This window comes from Scyliorhinus torazame, chromosome 6 (genome assembly GCF_047496885.1).
Source record: "Scyliorhinus torazame isolate Kashiwa2021f chromosome 6, sScyTor2.1, whole genome shotgun sequence".
In the NCBI taxonomy this organism is placed as follows: Eukaryota; Metazoa; Chordata; class Chondrichthyes; order Carcharhiniformes; family Scyliorhinidae; genus Scyliorhinus; species Scyliorhinus torazame.
Genome location: NC_092712.1, coordinates 88,923,292 through 88,941,371, shown reverse-complemented (window position 1 = coordinate 88,941,371; position 18,080 = coordinate 88,923,292). Strand labels below are relative to the sequence as shown.

General features: G+C 47.7%; 1 protein-coding gene across 1 annotated transcript in view; it reads left to right on the top strand.

Annotated features, from left to right (window-relative positions):
* myo3a (myosin IIIA) overlaps positions 1-18,080 on the top strand; it is a 683,164-nt gene that overhangs the window by 184,993 nt on the left and 480,091 nt on the right. The window contains exons 4-5 of the mRNA XM_072508449.1: positions 16,463-16,567; positions 16,781-16,880. Coding sequence (XP_072364550.1) covers positions 16,463-16,567; positions 16,781-16,880 — 205 coding nt within the window. The remainder of the gene's footprint in view (positions 1-16,462; positions 16,568-16,780; positions 16,881-18,080) is intronic.

Below are 18,080 nucleotides of genomic sequence, written 5' to 3'. Positions count from 1 at the left end.
CTCAGATGGATTTTTTCACCTCCTCATACGTCCCAGATACCTCCTCCGGTAGTGATACAAACACTTCACTAGCTCTACCTACCAGCTTTGTTTGAATCAGTAATACCCACATGTCCTGTGGCGATTTTATGTGTTTAGCTACCTTCTCAAAGGAAATGAAAAAGGCTTCTGCCTCCTTCTCATCAAACATTGGCAATGTTTGGACATATTGAAATAGATTCCCACCAAGCCTTTGACTATGACGCTCTTTCTCACTATTCTCATCACTATCCACCAACTGTATGCTTCCCTTTACGTCTGCCAATTTTAACTGACTGTCATGTTTCATGCCCATTTTCTGATGTTCAAACTCTCTCTCTTTATCTTTTACCCGGATCTGTATCTCCCTTTCTCTTTGTTTTTGTTTAGCGAGGGCTATTCTTTCTGTTCTCCTTTATTCTCTCTTTTTTCCCTCTCTCTCTCTTTCTCTTCTTTTTCCTCTCTCTCCCTTTCGTATTCAAGCTGCTTTAATTCTTTCTCATGTTTCAGTTGTTTAATTTGTAACTGAATTTTTTGCCATTTCCAATGAGTCAAACTCAGGTAACTTTCAAGGTTTAGCCACCGCCATAATTACCTCATCTTTTCGCATTTTGTCAGGTAATGGTAACTGCAATGTTTTTGCCAAATCTAACAGTCTGCTTTTAGTCTCTGTCCGTAAGGTACTGCGTGTGACCGTCTCCACCCCCAAAAACTTCAGAGCCTCTAAAAGAGCCATTGTCCACAACACACTCCCCACTTAAACTAGAATACCACACCTGAAAAGCACCCACAATATGCTCACCCCTCACTGTCTTTAAGTTCACAAAGCCAATCCAATAGATAGACTTGTATCCCCCTCGAGCCCCCAATTTGTTATGGGCCAGGGTTTAGAGAACACCAAAGTGTATCATGGAGTTCACCTGACCCACAACTTTTACTAGATTGTGGTATGGGGAGCACACAACTCACTCTACAGGTGAGGCAGAGCAGAAATGGAAAAGTATTTTTTAAAGCAAAACAATGTTTATTCTATGAACTCAATTTAATCTTTTTAAAACATACAGTGAACATCTTAGCAACCATTAATTCAAATACAACCCCCAAAGAATACAACACTAAGTAATCCTTTAAGCTTTCCTTTTAATATCCATAAGACTTAAAACCTTTTACCAGAAACACATCAGGTTAAAGTCACTACTGTTATTAGTTTTAAATCACCAGGATCGATTTACAGTCTTTAGACTACAGAGAGAGATTCATACACCTTCTGGCTGTGACTGCAGCTATCCAGCTCTGAAAACAAAACTAAAACAGACCCTGCAGCAAACAGCCTAAAACGAAAGTAAAAAGCTGACAGACAGCCCAGCTCCATCCCCTCTCTGACATCACTGCAGTAATAAACACTCATTTCTTAAAGGTACTCTCATTACAGATATTTATATACACACCCATTTAGAAACACCCATTTCTTAAAGGTACTCTCACATGACACAACATCCTAGTGAATCCCATTTGCAACCTCGCTAGTACAATCACATCCTTCCTATAGCGTGTGGTGACCAGATCTGAACACAGTACTCCAGTTATGACATAACCATAGTCCTGTACAGCTCAACATAACCTCTCTGCTCTTACAATCTATGCCATGACTGGTGCCCCAGTATGCCTTGTCAACTAACCTATTCACCTGTCCTACTGCCTCACCTGTCCTGCTGCCTATGGAGATCTGTGGACAAGCATATCCAAGACCCTCTGTTTCTGTGAGCTTCCGAGTATCCTGCCATTCATTGAGTACTCCCTCATCGTGCTGCTCCTTCCAAAGTGCATCGCCTCACACTTTTCAGGGTTAAATTCCATCTGCCACTAATAATAATCTTTATTGTCACAAGTAGGCTTACATTAACACTGCAATCAAGTTACTGAGAAAAGCCCCTAGTTGCCACATTCTGATGCCTGTTTGGGTACACAGAGGGAGAATTCAGAATGTCCAAATTACCTATCAGCACGTCTTTCGGGACCTGTGGGAGGAAACTGGAGCACCCGGAGGAAACCCATGCATACACAGCGAGAATGTGCAGACTCCATACAGACAGTGACCCAAGCCAGGAATCGAACTTGGACCCCTGTCTGAATTCTGCACCCACATCCTCCTTGTCCAAAGTGAAGGCAAATGTGAAGTATTCATTTAACACACTAACAATATCCTCCGGCTCGACACACAGATTACCCCCTTGGTCCCTAAGGGGACCTATTCTTTCCCTGGTTATCCCTTCCCCTTGATATACTTATGGAATATCTTGGGATTTTCCCTAATCTTGCCCACCAGTGCTTTTTCATCCCCCTCTTTGTTCTCCGAATTGCTTTTTTGAGTTCCTGCCTGCACTTTCTATACTCCACGAGGGAGCAGAATTCTTGAAATATATTCAGGAGAGCTTTTTATATTAACATGTCGAAGCTCCAACAAGAGATAGTGCAGCACTGGACATAATTCTGGGGAATGAAGCCCCTCTTCTCCTTCCCATCCAGTCCTGAATATTCCTCGACATCCAGGGTTCTCTGGACTTGTTGCTCCTACATTTCTCCCTAAAGGGAACATGTTGGATCTGTATTCTCAGCAATTCCATTTAGAATGCCCCCACTGTTGTGCTGTGGATTTACCCAAAAGTAACTGTTCCCAGTCTACTTTGGAGGAAAATGTAACTGGTCTGATTAGTAAGTTTGCAGACGACACAAAGGTTGGTGGAATTACGGATAGCGATGAGGACTGTCAGAGGATACAGCAGGATTTAGATCGTTTGGAGACTTGGGCGGAGAGATGGCAGATGGAGTTTAATCCCCACAAATGTGAGGTAATGCATTTTGGAAGGTCTAATGCAGGTAGGGAATATACAATGAATGGTAGAACCCTCAAAAGTATTGACAGTCAGAGAGATCTAGGAGTACAGGTCCACAGGCCACTGAAAGGGGCATCACAGGTGGAGAAGGTAGTCAAGAAGGCATACGGCATGCTTGCCTTCATTGGCCTGGGCATTAAGTACAAGAATTAACAAGTCATGTTGCAGCTGTATAGAAGCTTAGTTAGGCCACACTTGGAGTATAGTGTTCAATTCTGGTCGCCACACTACCAGAAGGATGTGGAAGCTTTAGAGAGGGTGCAGAAGAGATTTACCAGGATGTTGCCTGGTATGGAGGGCATTAGCTATGAGGAGCGGTTGAATAAACTCGGTTTGTTCTCACTGGAACGACGGAGGTTGAGGGGTGACCTGACAGAGGTCTACAAAATTATGAAGGGCATAGAGTGGATAGTCAGAGGCTTTTTCCAAGGGTAGAGGGGTCAATTACTAGGGGGCATAGGTTTAAGGTGCGAGGGGCTAGGTTTAGAGTAGATGTACGAGGCAAGTTTTTTACACAGAGGGTAGTGGGTGCCTGGAACTCGCTACCGGAGGAGGTGGTGGAAGCAGGAACGATAGTGACATTTAAGGGGCATCTTGACAAATACATGAATAGAATGGGAATAGAGGGATACGGACCCAGGAAATGTAGAAGATTTTAGTTTAGATGGGCAGCATGGTCGGCACAGGCTTGGAGGGTCGAAGGGCCTGTTCCTGTGCTGTACTTTTCTTTGTTCTTTGCTCTTTGTTCTCTTTGGCCAGATCCTGCCTTATTTTAATACAATCAGCCTTCCCCCAATCCAAAACCCTTTTTACCCTGACCATCTTTTCCCTCTTCTATGACAAATTTAAAACGTACAGTGTTGTGGTCACTATCACTAAAATGCTCCCCCATTGCTACCTCAAATACCTGTCTAGCTTTGTTCCCCAGAACTAGGTCCAGCACTGCACCATCCCTTGTTGGTCATTTGACATTTTTGAGTTCTCCTGAATATATTTCAAGAAAACTGCTCCCTGTAAACCCTTTGCAATGTGACTAACCCTAACCCTAACCCTAAGTAATGTTGGATAAGTTGAAATCCCCTAAAATAATTACTCTATCATTGTTTTTACACACCTCAGTGAATTGTTTACATACCTGCTCCTCTATTGCCCGTTCACTATTTGGAGGTCTATAATACACTCCCAGGTGACTACCCCCTTGATTTCCTAAGCTCTATCCACAAAGCACCATTGGAAGACCCTTCCAAGATATTGTCCCTCTGTAGTAATAGACTCCTTAATTAATAATGCCACACCATTTCCACTTTTATACTCTGGTTAGCACTGCTGCCTCACAGTGCCAGGGACCCGAGCTCAATTTCGATCTTGGGTGATTCTCTGTGTGGAAGTTGCACTTTCTCCCCTGTCTGTCGGGGTTTCCTCCAGGTGCTCCAATTTCCTCCCACAGCCCAAAGCTGTGCACATTAGGTGGATTGGCCATGCTTAACTTCCTTTAGTGTCCAAAGATGAGTAAATTAGGTTAACGGGTTAATAGGACAGGGTGGGGGAGTGGGCATGGGTGAAAACATTGAAATGAAAATCGCTTATTGTCACAAGTAGGCTTCAAATGAAGTTACTGTGAAAAGTCCCTAGTCGCCATATTCTGGCGCCTGGTCGGGGAGGCTGGTACGGGAATTGCACCATGCTGCTGGCCTGCCTTGGTCTGCTTTCAAAGCCAGCGATTTAGCCCTGTGCTAAACCAGCCCCAGGATGGAGTGCTCTTTCAGAGGGTCGGTGTAGACTCGATGGGCCGAATAGCCTCCTTCTGTACTGTAGGGGTTCTATGATTTCTCCTATGTCCTGCCTGAAGATCCTGGACTGGATTCTCCAACCCTGCGCCGGGTCGGAGAATCGCCGGGGGGGGGGGGGGGGGGGGGGGGGCACGCGAATCGCGCCACGCCGCCCCGACGCTGGGACGCAATTCTCCGCAGTCCGGAGAATCGCCGCCACTGGGGTCGGTGTGGTCGGCGCGGCACCAGTTGGGGGCCGCTCTAGGTGGCCCCCCCCCCCTGCGATTCTCCAGCCCGGATGGGCCGAGCGGCCATAAAAAAAAAACGAGTCCCGCCGCCGCCTTTCTAACATGCTCTGAGCCGGCGGGACTTCGCCGTTGAAGGGTCCAAGGGCGGCCTGTGGGAGGGGAGGGGTGGTCCGACCCCGGAGGTCCTCCGATATGGCCTAGCCCGCGATCGGGACCCACCGATCGGCGGGCCGGCCTTTCTGTCTCCCGCCCTCCTTTCTTTCGCACCGGTGCCTGTACTCAGCGCCATGATGGGGCGGGCGCGGACAAGAGAGACACCGCGTATGCGCGGAAATCGCGCCGGTGGGACTGTGCATGCGCCGGTTCGTGCCGGATCCACTGCGCATACATGCATCCCCCGGCGCCCATTCCACGGCCTGATCAGCAGCTGGAGCGCCGTGAACCGTTCCGGCGCCCTGCTGGCCCCCTGTTGGGGCCAGAATTGCTGATCATGGGGCCGTGTTGACGCCGTCGAGAAATGCGACTGCATTTCCGACGGCGTCAACGCTTAGCCTCAGTATCAGAGAATCCTGCCTCCTATACCTCAGATATGGGGCGTCATTCTCCGACCCCCCGCCGGGTCGGAGAATCGCCGGGGGCTGCCGTGAATCCCGCCCCCGCCGGTTGCCGAAGTCTCCGGCACCAGAGATTCAGCGGGGGCGGGAATCGCGCCGCGCCGGTTGGCAGGCCCCCCAGCTCGATTCTCCGGCCCGGATGGGCTGAAGGCCCGCCGATAAATTGCCTGTCCCGCCGGCGTAAATTAAAGCACCTATATACCAGAGGGACAAGGCGGCGTGGGCGGGCTCCGGGGTCCTGGGGGGAGCGCGGGGCGATCTGACCCCGGGGGGTGGCCCCACGGTGGCCTGGCCCGCGATCGGGGCCCACCGATCCTCGGGCGGGCCTGTGCAGTGGGGGCACTCTTTCCCTTCTGCCTCCGCTTCCGGTCTCCACCATGGGGGAGGCAGAAGAGACTCCCTCCACTGCTCATGCGCGGGAAACTGTCAGCGGCCGCTGATGCTCCCGCGCATGCGCCGCCCCGACATGTCATTTCCGCGCCAGCTGGCAGAGCAACAAAGGCCATTTCCGCCAGCTGGCGGGGCGGAAATTCCTCCGGCGTCGGCCTAGCCCCTCAATGTTGGGGCTCGGCCCCCAAAGATGCGGAGCATTCCGCACCTTTGGGGCGGCGCGATGCCCGTCTGATTGGTGCCGTTTTGGGCGCCAGTCGGTGGACATGGCGCTGTTTCGGGAGAATTCCGCCCATGATTGCAACCAGAGGAGTATTTTTCCCCTGATTCACATTGACACAAATTTTCAAAGACTTCTTGATTCCATACTTAGTCAAATGCTATCTTGATGCCAAGGGCACTCTCTCTCACCTCACCAGGAATTCAGCTCTTCTATTCATGTTTGCCCAAGGCAGAAGTGAGGTAAAGAGCCAAGTGACACTGATAAAAGACAATTTGAGCCTTGGCGAGTAGGGCATTGATGAGTAAGTGCTGCTTAGTAAGAAGTCTTACAACACCAGGTTAAAGACCAACAGGTTTGTTTTGAATCACTAGCTTTTGGAGCACAGCTCCTACCTCAGGTGAATCACCTGAGGAAGGAGCAGTTCTCCGAAAGCCAGTGATTCGAAACAAACCTGTTGGACTTTAACCTGGTGTTGTAAGCCTTCTTACTGTGCTCACCCCAGTCCAACGCCGGCATCTCCACATCATAAGTGCTGCTTAACAGCACTGTTGGCGAACTCTTCCATCACATTGCTGGTGCGGTTGTAATTGGCTGGATTGGATTTGTCCGGCTTTTTGTGGGCAGGACATACCTGGGAATTTTCCAAAATTTCACAAGTGTTCTTTTAATTTTAGATGGAAAACTCAAATATAATTGCTTTCCACAAAAGCAGTGTGGAGGACTCCAAACCAGCTCCTGCTGTCTCTGATATAAGCCGAACCCATTTCCCCTTGTTCAGCCCGCTGCCACCCATCAAGTTAGAACCACAATCCTGCCTATCTGTAATTCTAACCAGTTGCACAGAGCTCTCTGGGCACTCTTCACTGGATGACCTTTGGATATTATATAGACACTATCAAAGGGGTTAACTTCCGACAAGTATAACAGGAATTTATTTGACTGAACTACAAAAAAGTATCTGGTAGGTAACAGAATCTTTACAGAGCAAAATAAATCAATATTTTTTTAAAATTCTGTTTTTATGATGCTCCATGGCTTTGTTGCTTCCCAATCCCCACCCCTACTGCCAGCCGTCCAATTTCCCCCCTGAACTACCCCCAAACACCACTCCACCACCCAAACTCTCTATCCCTCTAATTCTGACTACTTAGGCATCCCTTCTGCCTTAAAACAAGGCCTACGCTCTAGTACAGTGCTGGCAGTGCTGCATTGTCAGCGGTGCCATCTTCCGAATGGAATGTGAAACTGAGGCCTCATACACACAGGTGGATGTAAACTATCCCATGACATTATTTTACAGAAGGGCAGGGGAGTTATGTCTTGTCCACCTTTTGTCCCTCAATCAAATCACAAACACCAGAGTTTTCTGAAGAACAGTCATACTGATTCTAAACATTAATGCTCTTTCTCTCTCCACAGAGGCTGCCAAACATGTTGAGTCTTTCCAGCATTTTCTGTTTTTATTTCAGATCTCCAGTATCTGCAGTATTTTGCTTTTACAAAAGCAGATTATCCGGTCTTTAACATATTGCTGCTTGCAGGAATTTATTCAGTGCTAATTAGCTGCTGCATTTTCTACATTACAAACAGCGAGAACACTTCAAATGTATTGGTTACAAAGCGTTTCACAAGACATTTTATGGCTGTGAAAAGCCCGATAAAACTGAAAGTCTTTCCTCTTATAATTTGCTACACCATTGGTAACTGTGGCTTCAACTAACTAAACCCCTTTGCCTCTTTCTTCTTCCTTATGTAGAACAGAACAGAACCATAGAGTTCCTACAGTTCAGGAGGCCATTTGGCCCATCGAGTCTGCACCGACCCTCTGAAAGAGCATTTTACCTAGGCCCACTCCCCTGTCCTATGCCTGCAAATCCAGAACCCCACTGAACCATATTTTTGGACACTAAGGGGCAATTAGCATGGCCAATTCACCTAACCTTCACTTCTGTGGACTGTGGGAGGAAACTGCAGCACCCAGAGGAAACCCATGCAGACAGAGGAACATAAAAGCAAAAGTAGGTAATTTGGCCCTTTGAACCTGTTCCGCCCTTCAATCAGATCATGGCTAAACTCTTCCTGGTCTCGCTTCCACTTCCCTACCTGTTCTCCATATCCATTTAACCCATTTTGTACTCAGAAATATATCTCTCTCCTTCTTGAAACCATTTAATGATTCAGACGTCACCGCAGTATGGGGCAGCGAGATCCACAAGTTCACCACCCTCTGCGAGAAGTAGTTCCTCCTCATCTCAGTTTTAAATCTACCCCTCCCAACCTATATCCATGACTTCTCATTCTAGATTGCCCCACAAGGGGGAACATTTGGTCTACTTTTACTTTATCAATCCATTTTAGTATTTTATGTATCTCAATCAGATGCCCTCTCATTTTTCTAAACTCCAGCGAGTATAATCCAAAACTGTTTAATCTCTCTTCATACGTCAACCCTTTCAACCCCGGAATCAATCTGGTGAACCTCCTCTAAACTGCCTCCAATGCCACCACATCCTTCCTCAAATAAGGAGACCTAAACTGGCCACAATACTCCAGATGTGGGGCGGGATTCTTTGCGAACCGGTGGGGCGGGCCACTCCAGCGCCGAGGATTGGCGTGAACCACTCCGGCATCAGGCCGCCCCGAAGGTGTGGAGTCCTCCGCACCTTCAGGAGCTAGGCCGGCGCCGGAGTATTTGGTGCCGTGCCAGACGGTGCGGAAGGGGCTTGGCGCCACGCCAACCGGTGCTGAAGGGCCTCCGCTGGCCGGCGCGAGTTGCCGCATGCGTGGGAGCGCCAGTGTGTGCTGGCGTCAACCCAGTGCATGCGCAGGGGTGTTCTTCTCCGCACCAGCCATCGCGGAGGTTGACAGCAGCCGGTGCGGAGCGAATGAGTGCCTCCACGGCACAGGCCCGCCCGCGGATCGGTGGGCCCCGATCGTGGGCCAGATCACCGTGGGGGCACCACCCAGGGCCAGATCCCCCTCCGCCGGAGGACACTGCAGACCACCCGTGGAGCCAGGTCCCACTGGTAAGGATCTGTTGTGATTTACGCCGGCGGGACCCGCCGAATACGGGCGGCCACTCTACTTTTATACTCCAGTCCTTTTGCAATAATGCTAAAATTCCATTTGTTTGTTTTACTATATGCTGTACATGCATTCCAACGTTCTGCGATTCAGAGCAAAGACACCCAGATCTCTCAGCCCAGACGTATTTTGAATTTGCTTTCCATTTAGAGAATAATTTGCCGTTCTATTTTTTCAGCCAAAATGGATAACCTCATACTTATCCACATTAAACTCTATCTGCGAAATTTTGGCCCAATCTTTAGCCTCTCTATATCCATATGTAAACTCTTTCAGCAGGATTCTCCCTTCTAAGTCCCCACGCCAGTGGGAGAACCATTGCCAAACACACCGGCGTCAACAGCCCCCGAAAGTGCGGAATTCTCCGCACTTCCGGTAGCTAGGTGGACGCCGGAGGGGTTGGCGCCGCTCCAACCGGCGGCGAAGGGACTGCGTGAATTCACGTATGCGCGAAGGGACTGCGTGAGTTCACGCATGCGCCGAAAGGCTGGCGTGATCTCGCGCATGCGCAGACCGGCTGTTGTATTTTGGCGCATGCACGGGGGGTTCTCCTCTCCGTGCCGGCCAATGGTGAAGCCCTATAGGGGCCAGCGCGGAAGGAAGGACTGCTCCCATGGCACAAGCCCACCAGCAGATCAGTGGGCCCCGATCGCGGGCTAGGCATCGTAGGGGCCCCCCCCCCAGGTCGGATCACCCCAAGCGCCCCCCCCCCCCCCCGAGGACCACCCCAGCCGACTTACTTGCCAGGTCCTGCCATGTGGGTCCATGCTTAACCCACGCCGGCGGGACTGGCCAATAACGAATGGCCGCTCAGCCCATCGGGGCCAGAAGAATTGCCGTGAGGGCCGCTGCCACTGGCCCCCGACCAGCGTGGCGTGAACCCCGCCCCGCCCGAAAACCGGTGCCAGAGAATACAGCAGCCGGCGGCGGGGTGGGATTCACGCCGCCCCCTGGGGATTCTCCAACCCAGCAGGGGGGGGGGAGGGGGGCGGAGAATCCCGCCCTTTATCTCCTCTCCACTCCCTGCTTTCCCATCTGCGGCACCCACTAGTTACAGTTCGCCAACCAGAGAAGGACCTATTTATCCTGACACTCTGCTTTCTGTCAGCCAGCCAATCCTAAATCCAATCTAGTCCTCTATCCCAATGCCCTGCAATCTAACCTTCTGGATCAGTCTTTTATGTGGCACCTTGTCAAACGCCTTCTGGAAGTCTAAATGTACCACATCCACAGGGGTTTCCCATTATCCACCTTGCTGGTTACATCTTTAAGAGCTCAAGCAAGTTTGTCAAGCATTACTTACCCTTCATAAAACCATGCTGATAATAGTGAATTGAGCTTTGTCTTTCCAAATGTTCAGGCATCACCTCCTTAATGATTGATTCCAGTAATGTCCCTGCCACAGAGGTCAAGCTAACCGGTCTATAATTTCCGATTTTTGCCTTTCTCCCTTTTTGAATAGGGACATCACATTAGCATGTTTCCAATCCACTGGAACCTTTCCAGAATCCAGGGAATTTTTAAATTTCATAATCAATGCATCTACCATCACTTCTGCCACCTCTTTTAGTACCCTAGGGTGCAGGCCACTAGTCCCGGAGACTTATCTGTCTTTAATCCCATTAGTTTATTCAATACCGTCTCCCTAGTGATGGTTATTGCACCAAGTTCCTCTGCATGAACTGCAGTTTTTGGAAAAAAATGTATTTTCCTCTACCGTGAAGACAGGGCCAACATATTGGTTCAGTGCCTCTGCCATCTCTGTGTTCCCCATTATTACGTCACCAGTATCGTCCTCCAAAGGGCCAACATTTACTTTAGCTATTCTCTTCTGCTTTATATACTTATAGAAGCTTTTGGTATCAGTTTCTATGTATTGCGCTAGTTTACTTTTGTAGTTCGTGTTAGCTCTTTTTATTTTAGTTTTAGTAGTCTTTTACTGAATCTTAAAGTTCTCCCAATCCTCAAGCCTACCACTAGCTTTTGCAGTATGGTGTGCCCTATTTTTTGCCTCAATGTCTTCTTTGACGTCCTTGTTTAGCCATGGAATGTTTTTCTGATTTTTATAATTCCTCTTCCTCTCAGGAATATACTTTAATTGAGAGGTACTTAATATATCCCTGAACTTTCGCATTGTTCCTCAACTGTCCTACCTTCAATTATTTGTGCCCAATCTACTTGGGTCAACTATTTCCTCAGGCCTGTATAATTACCTCTGCCCAATGCTAAAACTCTAGAATGGCACTCTGTCTTCTCTCACTCAATGTGAGATTGAAATTCTAGCATGCTGTGATCACTCCTTCCAAGAGGATCCAAGAGGACACGGGGAGAAAGTGGACACTCCACACAAGTGCCGGAATTGAACCCAAGTCCCAGGCACTGTGAGGCAGCAGTACTAACCATTGTGTCACCATTGTTACGGATGCCTGATCAGTTCTCAACAGTGGTTAAGAGACTGGACCAGATGCTATAAATTTTTTTAAAGTTTTAATGCGGTGCGGAAAGATCGATGCGTTCCAGGAATGACAATATAAGAAATAGGGCTTTGTTATTGAATAAAAAAACTTTATTACAACAAAAGAAAATAAAGCAACACGAAAACTTACTTCAGTTCTAACACCAAAGATTACATGCATTTTTTTAAATCTTAACGCACTCGGTCCCATGAAACAACACTGTAACAGAAGATGCAGCTCCCCTGCCATTTTCACAGACAAACAAAGGCAATATTTGTATTTACAAAGCAATTATTCTTCTGGTAGGGACATTTGTTCGGAATCCTTTTCCAAAGTCTGCCTCGGTGGCAACTTTCATGATTTCTCTGGTCGACTTCCACAGCCTTCTGCCTGTAACTGTTCAGAACAGCACTTTTTCACTCTCTCTCTCCAAGCTCCACCCAAACCCTCAAACAAAGGTTCTCTCAGGTTTGCCTGCCACATCTTGGACCCCATTTCTGGACCAAAGTTCCAAATATCTCCCTATCGTGCCCCGTGCTGCCATTCCTTTTAAAAAATAGTACTTGGTTTCAAATCCTCCGATGGTCTCAACCCTCCCTATTTCAGTAGCTTCCTCTAGCCCGACAACCCTCCAAGATACCTGGGGCTAGATTCTGGGTGGCACGCCGTTTGCTGATGGTGGGAATTTCTGTTCCCATCGCTATCAATGGGATTTCCCATTAGAGACACCCCACACCGTCAGGAAACCCATGGGTGGCGGTGTGCTGAGAGTGGGAACAAAGAATCCCAACAGCCAGGGAAGTACCAATATGGACCAGAGGGGCACCAATATCCTGGGGGGGAAATTAGCTAATGCTCTTCGGGAGGATTTAAACTAGTTCAGCAGGGGCTTGGGAACCTGAATTGTAGCACCAGTATACAGGAGGTTGAGAGTAGTGAGGTCATGAGTAAGGTTTCAAAGTTACAGGAGTGTACCGGCAGGCAGGAAGGTGGTTTAAAGTGTGTCTTCTTCAATGCCAGGAGCATCCGGAATAAGATGGGTGAACTTGCGGCCTGGGTTAGTACCTGGGACTTCGATGTTGTGGCCATTTCGGAGACATGGATAGAGCAGGGACAGGAATGGTTGTTGCAGGTTCCGGGGTTTAGATGTGTTAGTAAGCTCAGGGAAGGTGGTAAAAGAGGGGGAGGGGTGGCATGGTTAGTCAAGGACAGTATTACGGTGGCAGAAAGGACGTTTGATGAGGACCCATCTACTGAGGTAGTATGGGCTGAGGTTAGAAACAGGAAAGGAGAGGTCACCCTGTTAGGGGTTTTCTAGAGGCCTCCGAAAAGTTCCAGAGATGTAGAGGAAATGATTGCAAAGATGCTTCTGGATAGGAGCGAAAGCAACAGGGTAGTTGTTATGGGGGACTTTAACTTTCCAAATATTGACTGGAAACACTATAGTTCGAGTACTTTAGGTGGGTCTGTTTTTGTCCAATGTGTGCAGGAGGGTTTCCTGACACAGTATGTAGATAGGCCAACGAGAGGCGAGGCCATATTGAATTTGGTACTGGGTAATGAACCAGGACAGGTGTTAGATTTGGAGGTAGGTGAGCGCTTTGGTGATAGTGACTACAAGACGATTAAGTTTACTTTAGTGATGGAAAGGGATCGGTATATACCGCAGGGCAAGAGTTATATCTGGGGGATAGGCAATTATGATGCAATGAGGCAAGACTTAGGATGCATCGGATGGAGAGGAAAACTGCAGGGGATGGGCACAATGGAAATGTGGAGCTTGTTCAAGGAACAGCTACTATGTGTCCTTGATAAGTATGTACCTGTCAGGCAGGGAGGAAGTGGTCGAGCAAGGGAACCGTGGTTTACTAAAGCAGTCAAAACACTTGTCAAGAGGAAGAAGAAGGCTTATGTAAAGATGAGACATGAAGGTTCAGTTAGGGCGCTCGAGAGTTACAAGTTAGCTAGGAAGGACCTAAAGAGAGAGCGAAGAAGAGCCAGGAGGGGACATGAGAAGTCTTTGGCAGGTAGGATCAAGGATAACCCTAAAGCTTTCTGTAGATATGTCAGGAATAAACGAATGACTAGGGTAAGAGTAGGGCCAGTCAAGGACAGTAGTGGGAAGTTGTGCTTGGAGTCCGAGGAGATAGGAGATGTGCGAAATGAATATTTTTTGTCAGTATTCACACAGGAAAAAGACAATGTTGTCAAGGAGAATACTGAGATTCAGGCTACTAGACTAGAAGGACTTGAGGTTCTTAAGGAGGAGGTGTTAGCAATTCTGGAAAGTGTGAAAATAGATAAGTCCCCTGGGCCGGATGGGATTTATCCTAGGATTCTCTGGGAAGCTAGGGAGGAGATTGCTGAGCCTTTGGCTTTGATCTTTAAGTCATCGTTGTCTACAGGAATAGTGCCAGAAGACTGGTGGATAGCAAATGTTGTCCCCTTGTAGGGAAGTAGAGACAACCCCGGTAACTATAGACCAGTGAGCTTTACTTCTGTTGTGGGCAAAATCTTGGAAAGGTTTATAAGAGATATTGTGTATAATCATCTGGAAAGGAATAATTTGATTAGAGATAGTCAACACGGTTTTGTGAAAGGTAGGTCGTGCCTCACAAACCTTATTGAGTTCTTTGAGAAGGTGACCAAACAGGTGGATGAGAGTAAAGCAGTTGATGTGGTGTATACGGATTTCAGTAAAGCGTTTGATAAGGTTCCCCACGTTAGGCTACTGCAGAAAATACAGAGGCATGGGATTCAGGGTGATTTAGCAGTTTGGATCAGAAATTGGCTAGCTGGAAGAAGACAAAGGGTGGTGGTTGATGGGAAATGTTCAGACTGGAGTCCAGTTACTAGTGGTGTACCACAAGGATCTGTTTTGGGGCCACTGCTGTTTGTCATTTTTATAAATGACCTGGAGGACGGCGTAGAAGGATGGGTGAGTAAATTTGCAGATGACACTAAAGTCGGTGGAGTAGTGGACTGTGCGGAAGGATGTCACAAGTCACAGAGGGAGATAGATAAGCTGCAGCGCTGGGCTGAGAGGTGGCAAATGGAGCTTAATGCAGAAAAGTGTGAGGTGATTCATTTTGGAAGGAATAACAGGAAGACAGAGTACTGGGCTAATGGTAATATTCTTGATGTGGAGATGCCGGTGTTGGACTGGGGTGAGCACAGTAAGAAGTTTTACAACACCAGGTTAAAGTCCAACAGGTTTGTTTCGATGTCACTAGCTTTCGGAGCGCTGCTCCTTCCTCAGGTGATTCACCTGAGGAAGGAGCAGCGCTCCGAAAGCTAGTGACATCGAAACAAACCTGTTGGACTTTAACCTGGTGTTGTAAGACTTTGTACGGTAATATTCTTGGCAGTGTGGATGAGCAGAGAGATCTCGGTGTCCATGTACATAGATCCCTGAAAGTTGCCACCCAGGTTGCGAGGGTTGTTAAGAAGGCGAACGGTGTGTTAGCTTTTATTGGTAGAGGGATTGAGTTTCAGAGCCATGAGGTCATGTTGCAGCTGTACAAAACTCTGGTGCGGCAGCATTTGGAGTATTGCGTGCAATTCTGGTAACCACATTATAGGAAGGATGTGGAAGCATTGGAAAGGGTGCAGAGGAGCTTTACCAGAATGTTGCCTGGTATGGAGGGAAGATCTTATGAGGAAAGGCTGAGGGGCTTGAGGCTATTTTCGTTAGATAGAAGAAGGTTAAGAGGTGACTTAATTGAGGCATACAAGATAATCAGAGGATTGGATAGGTTGGACAGTGAGAGCCTTTTTCCTCGGATGGTGATGTCCAGCACGAGGGAACATAGCTTTAAATTGAGGGGAGATAGATTTAGGACAGATGTCAGAGGTAGGTTCTTTACTCAGAGAGTAGTAAGGGCGTGGAATGCCCTGCCTGCAACAGTAGTGGACTCGCCAACACTAAGGGCATTCAAATGGTCATTGGATAGACATATGGACAATAAGGGAATAGTGTAGATGGGCTTTAGAGTGGTTTCACAGGTCGGCGCAACATCGAGGGCCGAAGGGCCTGTACTGAGCTGTAATGTTCTATGTTCTATGTTCTAAGTCTGGCCCGGGTCTCTGCCAATTCTGGCCTCTTGCGCATCTCATACTTTCAAATCTTCACCATTGGAGGCCATGCCATCAGATCCTTTGCTAAACTTCACAATCTCTCAAATAAATCCGGAATTCCCAGTAATGGTGACCATTACACCTACTGTCGATTGTTGTAAAAATCCATCTGCTTCATTTTGGGGAAGGAAATCTGCCGGCCATACCTGGCCTGACCTACATGTGACTTCAGATGCCCATCAATGTGTTTGACTGCTACCTGCTCTCTGAAATAGTGTAGCCCAGTTCAAGGTTAATGAGGTATGGCAACAATTGCTGGCCTTACCAGTGACACCCTCAACCTATAAAAGAATAAATAAAACAAGACGTCAGCCTCATCCCATCAGACGCTTTTTAAAACCTACATCTTTTGTCTAAGCTTTTGATCAGCTACCCCTAATATCTCCTTACGAATTGCATGAATCTTGCTCCTTTGAAGCATTTTGCTGAGTTTTACAACATTAAACGTGCTCTGTGAATTCAAGTTGTTGTTAATACCAAGCTCCTTGACGAGTCTGCCGAACATTTCCTCCTTCGGTTCGGCATCCAGTATTCCTTACATCTCTGTGAAGACCTGTGGAATGTTATTCTCCATATTCATGTAAGCTGAAGGCATTGCTGTTGGTACCAATCACTCTCTGATCTTTCAGTTATGCAATGGAGGCTCTGTGACCGATCTGGCCAAAGGGTTATTAAAACGAGGTGAAAGAATGAGCGAACCGGTCATCGCCTACGTCCTGCATGAAGCCCTGATGGTAAGATTTTGTTTTTTTTGTGTTTTAACATTTAGATTCCTTCAGTTGAAAATGAAGCATTGCACAGATTTTCAGCCCCAGTTGCAGTCACATGTGAATGCCGCGGAGGTGGCCCGTTAGCCTTAAAAACGGCTCACTTCATTATGTTTATTAGGCAGCCAGGCTTTACTTGCTTCAAAAATAATATAACCGTCACCGTTGATTTTTCCTTAGGGCCTAAAACACTTACACAACAACAAGACGATTCATCGTGACATCAAGGGCAATAACATCCTATTAACAACAGAGGGAGGCATCAAACTTGTGGATTTTGGTATGTAGCAATTTGCATGCAGCCGACGGAACCAGTTATTCTCCTCAGCAGTTTTGCAGAAGTACATCAGGCAGACTGAACAGGAGGCAGTTTAAGCAGGATCGTGCAGCCAGAAGCTGTAAGGATTCTGTCCGTGAAGCAAATTCGTCTGTCAGAATTCATTTGCACCCAGTGTGTGTGTGCAGCTGTCTGTGTGGAGGCTGAGAGGAACGAGTCATAAGAAATGCAGGAATTAGGAATGTTTGGCAAGCCTCCAATATGCTCCAGGGTTGTCACAGCTGGACAACTTATTCCTGCTTTCTCCCCAAACCTTAAAATGGTTGTTATATTTGTTGAAATCATAGCTAATACTGAGGCCATATCATTATAAAATAACCATACGTGGTGGTGAAAGGAAACATGGAGCCAGTAAATTAGATCCTTACATGCAGACATGCTTCAATGATAAAAGGCAGCGTGACCAAATTTTAAGGGGCAGCATTACACGGGGAAGGGGGAGGGAGCATCTATATAGGAGTGATTTGAACTCTGGCGGACTGGCAGAAACCACCATTAGCCCTGAGCCATCAACATGCCTCACTAATCCCGCAAACTACCATTTTAACCTCAAACAAGTGAGAAGGACGCCCACGGGCAACCCACAGCTGATTCTTTAAATGTGCAAATCTTGGTCAGAGGTTGGCTGCCGATTTAACTGGGCAGGAAGTTATTGTGACTTCGCTATAGAAAAACCCAGCGAGAACCAGAGTCATGGTCAGAATGCAAGATACTGCTTTCTTTTTAAATCTTTGAGAATTTGCTGGGCCCTCGAGAAACCACTGAGTGGCAGTGAGTGATTCTTCCAGCACTACCTGATGTGTTGGGTGCTGTAGCACCATCGATCACACATGATGCGAGACGTAGAGAACTTCAATCGAGGCTTTATTGAGCAGACTTGTTCAGACTCGTTCCCCAGCAGCTCAATCACAGAATGCAGCTGCGGGGAGTAAACCGGGTTCTTATACCCCGCCTATCTGGGTGGAGCCCAGTAGGCGGCAGATCCAATCGGGACCCAGCATCTGTCCTCCAATAGCTCCTTGGCATTCATGGTGTACCGTATTACCCCTAATACATACCACCACATTTTCCCCTTGTTAAAAAGGAACCCGGCGGGGTGGTGGGTAGGATGGTGGTAGGGGTTTACAGGGTCGGTGCCTTAAC